The sequence below is a fragment of the Coregonus lavaretus genome (assembly GCF_964263955.1).
Source record: "Coregonus lavaretus genome assembly, contig: HAP1_SCAFFOLD_703, whole genome shotgun sequence".
Lineage (NCBI taxonomy): Eukaryota > Metazoa > Chordata > Actinopteri > Salmoniformes > Salmonidae > Coregonus > Coregonus lavaretus.
This window is the reverse complement of record NW_028161954.1, coordinates 122,895-137,399: the sequence shown is the minus strand read 5'-3', so window position 1 is coordinate 137,399 and position 14,505 is coordinate 122,895. Positions and strand designations below refer to the sequence as shown.

At 45.9% G+C, this 14,505-nt stretch overlaps 1 protein-coding gene across 1 annotated transcript in view; it reads left to right on the top strand.

The window, feature by feature from the left end:
• Positions 1-14,252, top strand: part of LOC311119813 (ras-related protein Rab-15-like) — a gene marked incomplete at both ends in the record, with an annotated part of 53,729 nt that extends 39,477 nt beyond the window's left edge. The window contains one exon of the mRNA XM_084194464.1: positions 14,094-14,252. Within this exon, the coding sequence (XP_084050590.1) occupies positions 14,094-14,252 (159 nt within the window). The remainder of the gene's footprint in view (positions 1-14,093) is intronic.
• Between the last annotated feature and the right edge of the window lie 253 nt (positions 14,253-14,505).

Below are 14,505 nucleotides of genomic sequence, written 5' to 3'. Positions count from 1 at the left end.
GGACCTGGGATCAGTGGAGTAGGAGTCTCGACTGGGCCAAGCCAAGTGAAGAGCAGAGAGGTTGGACTTTGGAGCAGTGGGGTGAGAGTCTGGCGAGAACTAGGGAGGCCTGGTCCATGGGGAGGAGAGACCCCCAGAATATTTTTAGGGGGGGGCTCACGTCGTGGACGACGGGGCAGCAGGAGGCCGCGATGGAGCGGTCCAGCGGGTGCGCAGAGGAGGCCGCCAGGTTAAGGGGGCTACTGGTCACAGAGGAGAGGGAAAGTGTGGAGGCACGGCGAGAGGTACTGGGGTGTGTTACCAGTCCGGTCGGGCCCGTTCCCGATCTCTGCGTAGGGCCAGTGGTGTGTGTCCCCAGTGCGGTCCGGTCTGTTCCTGTTCCTCGCATCGAGCCTGTGGTGCGCGTCGCCAGCCCGGTCCGGCCTGTTCCTGCTCTCCGCATCGAGCCTGTGGTACGCTTCGTCAGCCCAGTCCGGCCCATTCCTGCTCCCCGCACCAAGTCTGTGGTGCGTCTCGTCAGCCCGGCTCGGCCCGTTCCTGCTCCCCGCACCAAGTCTGTGGTGCGTTTCGTCAGCCCTGTCCGGCCCGTTCCTGCTCTCCGCACCAAGTCTGTGGTGCGCGTCGCCAGCCCAGTCCGGCCCATTCCTGCTCCACGCACCAAGCCAGGGGTGCGTATCGTCAGCCCGGTCCGGCCAGTTGCTACTCCACGCACCAAGCCAGGGGTGCGTATCGTCAGCCCAATCCGGTCCATTCCTGCTCCACGCACCAAGCCAGGGGTGTGTATCGTCAGCCCGGTCCGGCCAGTTGCTACTCCACGCACCAAGCCAGGGGTCTGTATCGTCAGCCCGGTCCGGCCAGTTGCTACTCCACGCACCAAGCCAGGGGTGCGCATCGTCAGCCCGGTCCGGTCCGTTCCTGCTCCACGCACCAAGCCAGGGGTGCGTGTCGTAAGTCCGGCTCCGGCCAGCGGGGCCAGACCGGACCAGGGGTACTTTGGGGGGTTGGAGAGGGAGTGGGGATCGGGCCCAGAGCCGGATCCGCCGCCAAGGCGGAGTGCCCACCCGGTCCCTCCCCTGTGGTATTTAGTTGGCGCGGTCGGAGTCCGCGCCTTTAGGGGGGGGTACTGTCACGCCCTGGCTCTGGGGACACTGTTATGTTGAGCCAGGGTGTGTAGATCTATGTTCTCTATTTCTATGTTGGCCTGAGTGACTCCCAATCAGAGGCAACGAGTGTCAGCTGTTTGCTGGTTGTCTCTGATTGGGAGCCATATTTAACTGTCGGTTTTTCCTTTGGTTTTTGTGGGTTCTTGTTTCAAGTTGGTTGTGTTTGACCGTGTACTGTCACGTTACCGTCTTTGTTGTTTTGATCGCGTTTCGCTCAATAAAGAATATGTTTGCCTGCAACGCTGCGCCTTGGTCCTCATCTGTTCCCGACGATCGTGACAGTCTTAAAGGAGTTCCCACATATGCTGAGCACGTGTTGGCTGCTTTTCCTTCACTCTGCGGTCCAACTCATCCCAAACCATCTCAATTGGGTTGAGGTCAGGTGATTGTGGAGACCAGGTCATCTGATGCAGCACTCCATCACTCTCCTTGGGCAAATAGCCCTTACACAGCCTGGAGGTGTGTTTTGGGTCATTGTCCTGTTGAAAAACTAATTATAGTCCCACTAAGCGCAAACCAGATGGGATGGCGTATCGCTGCAGAATGCTGTGGTAGCCATGCTGGTTAAGTGTGCCTTGAATTCTAAATAAATCACAGACAGTGTCACCAGCAAAGCACCCCCTAACCATCACACCTCCTCCTCCATGCTTCACGGTGGGAACCACACATGCAGAGATCATCCGTTCACCTACTCTGCGTCTCACAAAGACACGGCAGTTGGAACCACAAATCTCAAATTTAGACTCATCAGACCAAAGGACAGATTTCCACCGGTCTGATGTACATTGTTTGTGCTTCTTGGCCCAAGCAAGTCTCTTCTTCATATTGTTGTCCTTTAGTAGTGGTTTCTTTGCAGAAATTCGACCTTGAAGGCCTGATTCACGCAGTCTCCTCTGAACAGTTGATGTTGAGATGTGTCTGTTACTTGAACTCTGTGAAGCATTTATTTGGGCTGCAATTTCTAAGACTGGTAACTCTAATGAACTTGTCCTCTGCAGCAGAGGTAACTCTGGGTCTTCCTTTCCTGTGGCGGTCCTCATGAGAGCCAGTTTCATCATAGCACTTGATGGTTTTTGCAACGGCAATTGAAGAAACTTTCAAAGTTCTTGAAATGTTCCATATTGACTGACCTTCATGTCTTAAAGTAATGATGGACTGTCATTTCGCTTCGGTTATTTGAGCTGTTCTTGCCATTATATGGACTTGGTCTTTTACCAAATAGGGCTATCGTCTGTATACCACCCCTACCTTGTCACAACACAATTGATTGTCTCAAACACATTAAGAAGGAAAGAAATTCCACAAATGAACTTTTAACAAGGCACACCTGTTAATTGAAATGCATTCCAGGTGACTACCTCATGAAGCTGGTTGAGAGAATACCAAGAGTGTGTAAAGCTGTCATCAAGGCAAAGGGTGGCTACTTTGAAGAATCTCAAATATAAAATATATTTTGATTTGTTTAACACTTTTTTGGTTACTACATGATTCAACATGTATTATTTCATAGTTTTGATGTATTCACTATTATTCTACAATGTAAAAAATAGTAAAAATAAAGAAAAACCCTGAATGAGTAGGTGTGTCCAAACTTTTGATTGGTACTGTATATACAGTTGAAGTCGGAAGTTCACGTACACCTTAGCCAAACACATTTAAACTCAGATTTTCACAATTCCTGACATTTAATCGTAGTAACAATTCCCTGTCTTAGGTCAGTTAGGATCACCACTTTATTTTAAGAATTTGAAATGTCAGAATAATAGTAGAGAGAATTATTTATTTCAGCTTTTATTTCTTTCATCACATTCCCAGTGGGTCAGAAGTTTACATACACTCAATTAGTATTTGGTAGCATTGCCTTTAAATTGTTTCACTTGGGTCAAACATTTCGGGTAGCCTTCCACAAGCTTCCCACAATAAGTTGGGTGAATTTTGGCCCGTTCCTCCTGACAGAGCTGGTGTAACTGAGTCAGGTTTGTAGGCCTCCTTGCTCGCACACACTTTTTCAGTTCTGCCCACAAATTTCTATTGGATTGAGGTCAGGGCTTTGTGATGGCCACTCCAATATCTTGACTTTGTTGACCTTAAGCCATTTTGCCACAACTTTGGAAGTATGCTTGGAGTCATTGTCCATTTGGAAGACCCATTTGCGACCCAGCTTTAACTTCCTGACTGATGTCTTGAGATGTTGCTTCAATATATCCACATAATTTTTGTACAGATTAACGTGGTACCTTCAGGCGTTTGGAAATTGCTCCCAAGGATGTACCAGCCACCAATTGTGCAAGTTCTCCCACTTAAAAAAAATGAGAGAGGCCTGTAATTTTCATCATAGGTACACGTCAACTATGACAGACAAATTGAGAGAAAAAAATCCAGAAAATCACATTGTAGGATTTTTATTGGCAGTGCGAGTGGACAGGATGTTAAGGTTGGAGCTCCAGATTGAACTTGAGGAGTCAACTTTCTGGACAGACAGCCAGTCGGTGCTAAAATACATCCGCAACGATACCAAGAGATTCCATACTTTTGTGGCGAATAGGGTTGCTATGATCCGTGACCTATCGAAAGCAAAACAGTGGAGGTATTTGAACTCCAAACACAACCCAGCCGATGATGCCTCAAGAGGATTACATGTTGAAACTTTCCTGAACTCAAAGAGATGGCGCAAAGGACCAGAATTCCTGGAGAAAACAGAAACACAATGGCCGAAAGTCCCCGAGGAGCTTGGCTCCATCCCTCCAGATGATCCAGAGGTGAGAAAAGACGTCATCGTAAACAGTACATGTGTGGAAGAAAAGAGTCCGACCAGCAAACTGATTGAGTACTATTCAACATGGAACAGCTTGAAGAAAGCAGTTGCCTGGATGCTGAAACTGAAGAGACTTCTACTACAGTTAAGCCAGAAAAGGAAAGTTCTCACCCAAACTGATCCAGGATCAGATCAGAGTCTGACAAACTCACTGAAGGAACAAATTGACAAGTTCAAACTGACGTTTGGAAAAGAAAGTCTGTCTGTAGATGACCTAGATGAAGCAGAAAAGGTCATCATTCGATTTGAGCAACGACAGCACTTTAAACAAGAAATTGCACTAGTTGTAAAAGGAAAACAATGTGCCAAGAGAAGCGGCTCAATCTGTAAGCTTGATCCAATAGTTGACAATGGCATTCTGAGAGTAGGAGGAAGGTTAAGCAAAGCTGCTATGCCTACGGAACTAAAGAATCCTATGATCCTGCCCAAAGACTCCTACATCTCCAGACTGATCTTACTCCACATCCATGAGCAGGTTGGCCACTCTGGGAGAGGTCACATGCTTTCTAGACTTCGCCAGCGATATTGGATACCCTGTGCCAACTCCTTAGCAAGGAAGATCCTTAAGAGCTGTGTCTTCTGCAGGCGGATGCAAGCTAGAGCTGGGGAACAGAAGATGGCTGACCTTCCACAAGATCGGGTAGCACCTGATTTGCCGCCTTTCACCCATGTGGGCATAGATTACTTTGGCCCCATAGAGGTGAAGCGAGGCCGCGTTCATGTGAAGCGGTATGGTGTGATCTTTACTTGCCTTGTGAGTCGAGCTGTCCATCTAGAAGTTGCTAGTTATCTGGATACTGATTCCTGCATCAATGCCCTGCGCAGGTTCATCTGTCGAAGGGGCCCAGTAACAAGTATCAGAACAGACAATGGCACCAACTTTGTTGGAACACACAGAGAGCTAGGAGAAGCTCTGAAAGAGCTGGATCACAACAAGATTCAAAATAAATTACTGAAGGAAGGAGTGACATGGTCATTCAACCCTCCCTCTGGAGCCCACCATGGGGGGGTATGGGAGAGGTTGATCCGACTGGTGAAAAAGATCCTCTATTCAGTCCTTAAAGAGCAAGTACTGGATGATGAGGCTTTGCAGACAGCCTTGTGTGAAGTTGAGGCGATTATGAACGACAGACCAATCACTACTGTAACAAATGACCCTAACGATCTAGAACCCCTGACTCCGAACCATCTGCTTCATCTGAAAGCAAAGCCAGTCCTGCCACCAGGACTATTCCAGAGAAGTGACCTATACTCACGAAGGAGATGGAAGCAAGTACAATATATCACTGACCTCTTCTGGAAGAGATGGATCAGGGAGTATCTTCCACTTATGCAGGAGCGGAACAAGTGGAACAAAACTAAGAGAAACTTCAGTCCTGGTGACCTTGTGGTCATCGTCGATGACACCGCCCCAAGGAACTCTTGGCTAATGGGGCGTGTGGTGAAGGCTTTGCCAGGGGCCAAAGGTCTTGTCCGGAGCGTCATGGTTAAGACTAAGACCAATATCCTACAGAGACCTATCAATAAACTCTGTCTGCTCCTTGAGGCGACGAAGTGAGACACACACACACACACACACAGTGCTCCATCTTTGAATCACGTGCACCTCTGATTCGTTGATGTCGTACTCTTACATTCTTTGATGTCATACATTTTGTGGACGTCAAACTCTTGACATTTTTTGGAAGTTGAACACCTTTACACTTCAACTCAGACTGAGATCTATGGACTATTTTCCTATATGGCACCTTGTATATTTGTATATAGCTATGAACTGTAATGGTGCTCTGGTATAGAATGTTTTTGTATTGGCTCTACGTTTGAATATTAAGTAATTGTTGTGCATTCAGTGCAGTCAACAATTAGGGGCCGGTATGTTAGAGCCGATTTGGGCATATTTTGTATAAAAGACTGAACATACGGAGCTCCATGTACATTTGTGTAAATATATTAAATATTAATGTATATGATGAAATATTAGGTACGTACCTTTATGATTTATTTTCCGGATTGAGATATATTCATTTGTTATTAGTGTAACTCAGTTTTTGGCCCCCCCTCTTGCCCATTCATTGTACTGTGTTAATTGTGTTAGTATAAAGGCAGGAAGTTGGGCCTTCGGGGGGAGGAGTCCTTGCTAGATGCGGGAACGGTATAGTTTTTTGACCATATAGACATACAGAAATACAGACAGACAGGTCATATTATATTATGTATTTGCATTTCAAGTAATCTCTGCTTTAAGTTGATTGGAGAATACCTTTTTGTTAGATAAGAAGAATAAACATTTTTTGTTGCACTATATCCCTGGATCTCATTGAATGTTTGGCCGTTTGGAAACGTTGAGTGTGGACTGTATGCGTCCGAAACAACCCCGCTTCAGGCTAGGGCAGTGGCTATGGTAAAGAGGAAAGGAAGCCACTACATTCAAGTCAAAAAACTACGGATCCTGCAGTATTTTGGCCTGTTTTTCCATGAACGTTACCAGGTCACTGAACTGGGCCCTCAGGTGACTTCTCTCTAAAATATCACATGCCATAATACCAGCCATGATAACCTCTCTACTGTCATGCAAAGGCAGAATGAAATTGCTGACCTCCTTGTACTACAGCACAAACAAGCCACACTCCCTGTTAGGGAGATACCTATGTTTGACGGTGATCCTCTAAACTTTAGGCCATTCATGCGTGCATTTGAGCATGGTATAGAAGATAAGACAAGCAGTCACCAGGATAGGCTCTATTACCTGGAACAATACACCTCTGGTCAGCCCAAGGATCTGGTCCGTAGTTGTCTGCATATGGAAGCCAGAAGAGGCTATGCAGTAGCTAAGAGGTTGTTAAAGGAACACTTTGGCAATGAAATCAAAGTCACCACTGCTTACATGGAAAAGGCTTGGAACTGGACAAACATCAAACCCGATGATGGAAAGGGACTGGGTGGTTATGCACTCTATCTAAGAGGTTGCTGTAACGCTATGCAAGACCTACAGAACATGGAAGAGCTTAATCTTCCCTCCAACATAAAGCTGATCATGTCAAAACTTCCCTACAAACTAAGGGAAAAATGGAGGTCTATGGCATGTGATATTTTAGAGAGAAGTCACCTGAGGGCCCAGTTCAGTGACCTGGTAACGTTCATGGAAAAACAGGCCAAAATACTGCAGGATCCGTTGTATGGAGATATTCAAGATCCCCTGTACAACAAAAGGTTTTTAAAACCCAAAACAGAAGCTGACTTTAAACAGCAGTTCAAGTCCAAGAGTAGGGGAAGCAGCTTTGCCACTACAGTAGCTGTAGTGGCAGATTGTGACTCTGAAAAACCTTTAAAAGAACAAACATTCAAAGTAAAGAGACCAGGCACCTACCCTTCTGATGCTCCCAGTATCTCATGTATATTTTGTGCTGGTGCGCATTTATTGGTCGACTGCCAACAGGTGAAGGCACAGCCACATGAATTCAAGGTTGAGTTTCTGAGATCAAAAGGCCTTTGTTTTGGCTGTTTGATGAGAGGACACTTAAGCAGAGAATGTAAAAGAAGGACGACCTGTCAGAGCTGTCAAAGAAAGCACCCCACTATCCTGCACACTGAAGGAAGAGAGAGATTTAGATCTCAAAAGGCAGATATGAGTGGTGTAGCAGTAAAGCGGGAGGAGACTGTCAGCAGTGCTCTTGTTTCACTGGAAGCTGGTGAAGATACCGGGGCCGGTACAGATTGTGCACTTGCAATTGTGCCAGTTCAAGTAAAGGTGGCAAATGGAAGCAAGTCTGTGTTAACCTATGCGTTTCTCGATTCTGGTAGCTCAGCAACATTTTGTACGGAGAGACTCATGAGGCAGTTGCAAGCTAAAGGCAGTGCGACTGAAATTCTGCTACGCACAATGGGGCAGGAGAGTCCTACCAAGAGCTTTGAGATATCTGGATTAGAGATTGGCAATGTGGAAGGCGACACATTTCTTGCATTACCAAAGGTCTACACCCAACATAAGATCCCAGTGACAAGAGAGAACATTCCCACTCAGAAAGAGCTCAAAAGGTGGCCATACCTGAAAGAGGTTCAGTTGAAGGAGATTGATGCTGACGTCGAACTTCTGATTGGCGTAAATGCTCCAAAGGCAATGGAACCCTGGCAAATCATAAATAGCCAAGGCAACGGACCGTATGCAGTGAAAACCCTCTTTGGATGGGTGATGAATGGTCCTCTCAACAGTTGTACCATGGCAGAAGAATCCGGGCGTCCTACGGTGATGGCCAATCGTATCTCAATGGCCGACCTGGGGGTTCTTCTTGTAAATCAGTACAACCATGACTTCCCTGAGAGAGAGTATGAAGAGAAAAGTGAGATGTCAGCTGAGGATCGTAGGTTTATGGAGATAGTATCAAGCTCCATAACCCTCAAAGACCATCACTACTACTTACCGTTGCCCTTTCGCAACAAAGATGTAGTCCTGCCAAACAACCGTGACATGGCAAAGCAGCGGGCTCTAAATATTATCAGGAAGTTCAAGAAGGACAAAGGTTACGCTGCAGAGTACAAAGGCTTCATGGAAGAGATGATAACAAAAGGTTACGCCGAGAAGGTACCACAAGAACAGCTCCTCAGAGAGAAAGGCAAGGTATGGTACATACCACACCATGGCGTTCACCATAAGCGCAAAGGAACGATACGAGTGGTGTTTGACTGTTCATCATCCTATAAAGGTACATCTCTTAACAGTGAACTCCTTCAAGGCCCTGACCTGGCAAACACGCTTATAGGAGTCTTGCTAAGATTTCGGCAAGAGCACATTGCCATGATGGCAGACATCGAAGGAATGTTCCATCAAGTACGTGTCCATGAAGATGACTTAGACTTCCTGCGATTCCTATGGTGGCCGGATGGTGATACTAACAAAAGATTGGAGGAGTACAGAATGACAGTACATCTTTTCGGTGCTATATCCTCTCCAAGTTGTGCAAACTTTGCACTGCGAAAGACTGCAGAAGACAACTGTGAGGGGTACGATGAAGAGGTGATTCAAACAGTCAAGTCCAACTTCTATGTTGATGACTGCCTCAAGTCAGTGGCCACAGAAGAACAAGCCATAGCTCTCACAAGAAACCTCAGGGATGTGTGCTCTCAAGGTGGGTTCAAATTGACCAAGTGGGTCAGCAACAGCCGCACTGTACTAGCTTCTATCCCTGATGAACACAAAGCCAAGCAGATAAAAGAACTGGACCTGGACAGAGAAAAGCTGCCTGTTGAAAGAGCACTTGGAATCCGATGGAACATTGAAAGGGATGTGTTTACCTTCCAGGTCACTGTCAAGAACAGACCCCTTACAAGAAGAGGTATTCTCTCAACTGTCAGCTCTATTTATGATCCATTAGGTTTCCTCGCCCCATTCGTATTAAAGGCAAAGCAAATTCTTCAAGTGCTCTGCAAGCTAAAGTGTGGATGGGACGAAGTCATCCCTGAAGAACACTCTATTTCATGGAAGAGATGGCTCTCAGAGCTGGACCAGCTCTCCAGATTCCAGATCAACAGGTGTATGATGCCGGAGAACTTTGGTCAAATCAAGACCGCACAGCTGCATCACTTCGGTGATGCAAGTGAACAAGGTTATGGCACGGCAAGCTACCTTAGGTTCACAAACGTTATGGAAAAGGTCCACATCGCATTCATACTGGGGAAATCAAGGGTGACTCCACTCAAGTAGATGACGATCCCCAGACTGGAACTTGCTGCGGCAACATTGGCAGTGCGAGTGGACAGGATGTTAAGGTTGGAGCTCCAGATTGAACTTGAGGAGTCAACTTTCTGGACAGACAGCCAGTCGGTGCTAAAATACATCCGCAACGATACCAAGAGATTCCATACTTTTGTGGCTAATAGGGTTGCTATGATCTGTGACTTATCGAAAGCAAAACAGTGGAGGTATTTGAACTCCAAACACAACCCAGCCGATGATGCCTCAAGAGGATTACATGTTGAAACTTTCCTGAACTCAAAGAGATGGCGCAAAGGACCAGAATTCCTGGAGAAAACAGAAACACAATGGCCGAAAGTCCCCGAGGAGCTTGGCTCCATCCCTCCAGATGATCCAGAGGTGAGAAAAGACGTCATCGTAAACAGTACATGTGTGGAAGAAAAGAGTCCGACCAGCAAACTGATTGAGTACTATTCAACATGGAACAGCTTGAAGAAAGCAGTTGCCTGGATGCTGAAACTGAAGAGACTTCTACTACAGTTAAGCCAGAAAAGGAAAGTTCTCACCCAAACTGATCCAGGATCAGATCAGAGTCTGACAAACTCACTGAAGGAACAAATTGACAAGTTCAAACTGACGTTTGGAAAAGAAAGTCTGTCTGTAGATGACCTAGATGAAGCAGAAAAGGTCATCATTCGATTTGAGCAACGACAGCACTTTAAACAAGAAATTGCACTAGTTGTAAAAGGAAAACAATGTGCCAAGAGAAGCGGCTCAATCTGTAAGCTTGATCCAATAGTTGACAATGGCATTCTGAGAGTAGGAGGAAGGTTAAGCAAAGCTGCTATGCCTACGGAACTAAAGAATCCTATGATCCTGCCCAAAGACTCCTACATCTCCAGACTGATCTTACTCCACATCCATGAGCAGGTTGGCCACTCTGGGAGAGGTCACATGCTTTCTAGACTTCGCCAGCGATATTGGATACCCTGTGCCAACTCCTTAGCAAGGAAGATCCTTAAGAGCTGTGTCTTCTGCAGGCGGATGCAAGCTAGAGCTGGGGAACAGAAGATGGCTGACCTTCCACAAGATCGGGTAGCACCTGATTTGCCGCCTTTCACCCATGTGGGCATAGATTACTTTGGCCCCATAGAGGTGAAGCGAGGCCGCGTTCATGTGAAGCGGTATGGTGTGATCTTTACTTGCCTTGTGAGTCGAGCTGTCCATCTAGAAGTTGCTAGTTATCTGGATACTGATTCCTGCATCAATGCCCTGCGCAGGTTCATCTGTCGAAGGGGCCCAGTAACAAGTATCAGAACAGACAATGGCACCAACTTTGTTGGAACACACAGAGAGCTAGGAGAAGCTCTGAAAGAGCTGGATCACAACAAGATTCAAAATAAATTACTGAAGGAAGGAGTGACATGGTCATTCAACCCTCCCTCTGGAGCCCACCATGGGGGGGTATGGGAGAGGTTGATCCGACTGGTGAAAAAGATCCTCTATTCAGTCCTTAAAGAGCAAGTACTGGATGATGAGGCTTTGCAGACAGCCTTGTGTGAAGTTGAGGCGATTATGAACGACAGACCAATCACTACTGTAACAAATGACCCTAACGATCTAGAACCCCTGACTCCGAACCATCTGCTTCATCTGAAAGCAAAGCCAGTCCTGCCACCAGGACTATTCCAGAGAAGTGACCTATACTCACGAAGGAGATGGAAGCAAGTACAATATATCACTGACCTCTTCTGGAAGAGATGGATCAGGGAGTATCTTCCACTTATGCAGGAGCGGAACAAGTGGAACAAAACTAAGAGAAACTTCAGTCCTGGTGACCTTGTGGTCATCGTCGATGACACCGCCCCAAGGAACTCTTGGCTAATGGGGCGTGTGGTGAAGGCTTTGCCAGGGGCCAAAGGTCTTGTCCGGAGCGTCATGGTTAAGACTAAGACCAATATCCTACAGAGACCTATCAATAAACTCTGTCTGCTCCTTGAGGCGACGAAGTGAGACACACACACACACACACAGTGCTCCATCTTTGAATCACGTGCACCTCTGATTCGTTGATGTCGTACTCTTACATTCTTTGATGTCATACATTTTGTGGACGTCAAACTCTTGAAATTTTTTGGAAGTTGAACACCTTTACACTTCAACTCAGACTGAGATCTATGGACTATTTTCCTATATGGCACCTTGTATATTTGTATATAGCTATGAACTGTAATGGTGCTCTGGTATAGAATGTTTTTGTATTGGCTCTACGTTTGAATATTAAGTAATTGTTGTGCATTCAGTGCAGTCAACAATTAGGGGCCGGTATGTTAGAGCCGATTTGGGCATATTTTGTATAAAAGACTGAACATACTGAGCTCCATGTACATTTGTGTAAATATATTAAATATTAATGTATATGATGAAATATTAGGTACGTACCTTTATGATTTATTTACCGGATTGAGATATATTCATTTGTTATTAGTGTAACTCAGTTTTTGGCCCCCCCTCTTGCCCATTCATTGTACTGTGTTAATTGTGTTAGTATAAAGGCAGGAAGTTGGGCCTTCGGGGGGAGGAGTCCTTGCTAGATGCGGGGGCGGTATAGTTTTTTGACCATATAGACATACAGAAATACAGACAGACAGGTCATATTATATTATGTATTTGCATTTCAAGTAATCTCTGCTTTAAGTTGATTGGAGAATACCTTTTTGTTAGATAAGAAGAATAAACAGTTTTGTTGCACTATATCCCTGGATCTCATTGAATGTTTGGCCGTTTGGAAACGTTGAGTGTGGACTGTATGCGTCCGAAACAACCCCGCTTCAGGCTAGGGCAGTGGCTATGGTAAAGAGGAAAGGAAGCCACTACAGAATTTATTTGCAAATTATGGTGGAAAATAAGTATTTGGTCACCTACAAACAAGCAAGATTTCTGGCTCTCACAGACCTGTAACTTCTTCTTTAAGAGGCTCCTCTGTCCTCCACTCGTTACCTGTATTAATGGCACCTGTTTGAACTTGTTATCAGTATAAAAGACACCTGTCCACAACCTCAAACAGTCACACTCCAAACTCCACTATGGCCAAGACCAAAGAGCTGTCAAAGGACACCAGAAACAAAATTGTAGACCTGCACCAGGCTGGGAAGACTGAATCTGCAATAGGTAAGCAGCTTGGTTTGAAGAAATCAACTGTGGGAGCAATTATTAGGAAATGGAAGACATACAAGACCACTGATAATCTCCCTCGATCTGGGGCTCCACGCAAGATCTCACCCCGTGGGGTCAAAATGATCACAAGAACGGTGAGCAAAAATCCCAGAACCACACGGGGGGACCTAGTGAATGACCTGCAGAGAGCTGGGACCAAAGTAACAAAGCCTACCATCAGTAACACACTACGCCGCCAGGGACTCAAATCCTGCAGTGCCAGACGTGTCCCCCTGCTTAAACCAGTACATGTCCAGGCCCGTCTGAAGTTTGCTAGAGTGCATTTGGATGATCCAGAAGAGGATTGGGAGAATCTCATTGGTCAGATGAAACCAAAATAGAACTTTTTGGTAAAAACTCAACTTGTCGTGTTTGGAGGACAAAGAATGCTGAGTTGCATCCAAAGAACACCATACCTACTGTGAAGCATGGGGGTGGAAACATCATGCTTTGGGGCTGTTTTTCTGCAAAGGGACCAAGACGACTGATCCGTGTAAAGGAAAGAATGAATGGGGCCATGTATTGTGAGATTTTGAGTGAAAACCTCCTTCCATCAGCAAGGGCATTGAAGATGAAACGTGGCTGGGTCTTTCAGCATGACAATGATCCCAAACACACCGCCCGGGCAACGAAGGAGTGGATCGTAAGAAACATTTCAAGGTCCTGGAGTGGCTTAGCCAGTCTCCAGATCTCAACCCCATAGAAAATCTTTTGATGGAGTTGAAAGTCCGTGTTGCCCAGCGACAGCCCCAAAACATCACTGCTCTAGAGGAGATCTGCATGGAGGAATGGGCCAAAATACCAGCAACAGTGTGTGAAAACCTTGTGAAGACTTACAGAAAACGTTTGACCTGTGTCATTGCCAACAAAGGGTATATAACAAAGTATTGAGAAACTTTTGTTATTGACCAAATACTTATTTTCCACCATAATTTGCAAATACATTCATAAAAAATCCTACAATGTGATTTTCTGGATTTTTTTTTCTCATTTTGTCTGTCATAGTTGACGTGTACCTATGATGAAAATTACAGGCCTCTCATCTTTTTAAGTGGGAGAACTTGCACAATTGGTGGCTGACTATATACTTTTCCCCCCCACTGTACAGGGATATAAATACAGTGATATATACATAAAACAGATTTGCACTAACAGTTTTCCCTCTCTGTTATCCTTGTGCCCATTTCACCCCCCCCACCCCCACCCCTAGTCCTTCACACGATTGGCTGAGCAGGTCTTGGCGGCCAATAAGAAGGACCTGGACCTCCTAAGGGCGTCGGTCACAGACGAGCTCAACCTCGCCGCCCTGGAGGAGGAGGAGGGCATCACAAACAGGGCCGCCGCCTCACAGAAGGGCTGCTGGTGTTAAGGACTGGGCCTGGTCAAAAGTAGTGCACTATGTAGGGAATAGGGTGAGAAAAGTAGTGCACTATGTAGGGAATAGGGTGAGAAAAGTAGTGCACTATGTAGGGAATAGGGTGAGAAAAGTAGTGCACTTTGTAGGGAATAGGGTGAGAAAAGTAGTGCACTTTGTAGGGAATAGGGTGAGAAAAGTAGTGCACTATGTAGGGAATAGGGTGAGAAAAGTAGTGCACTATGTAGGGAATATGGTGAGAAAAGTA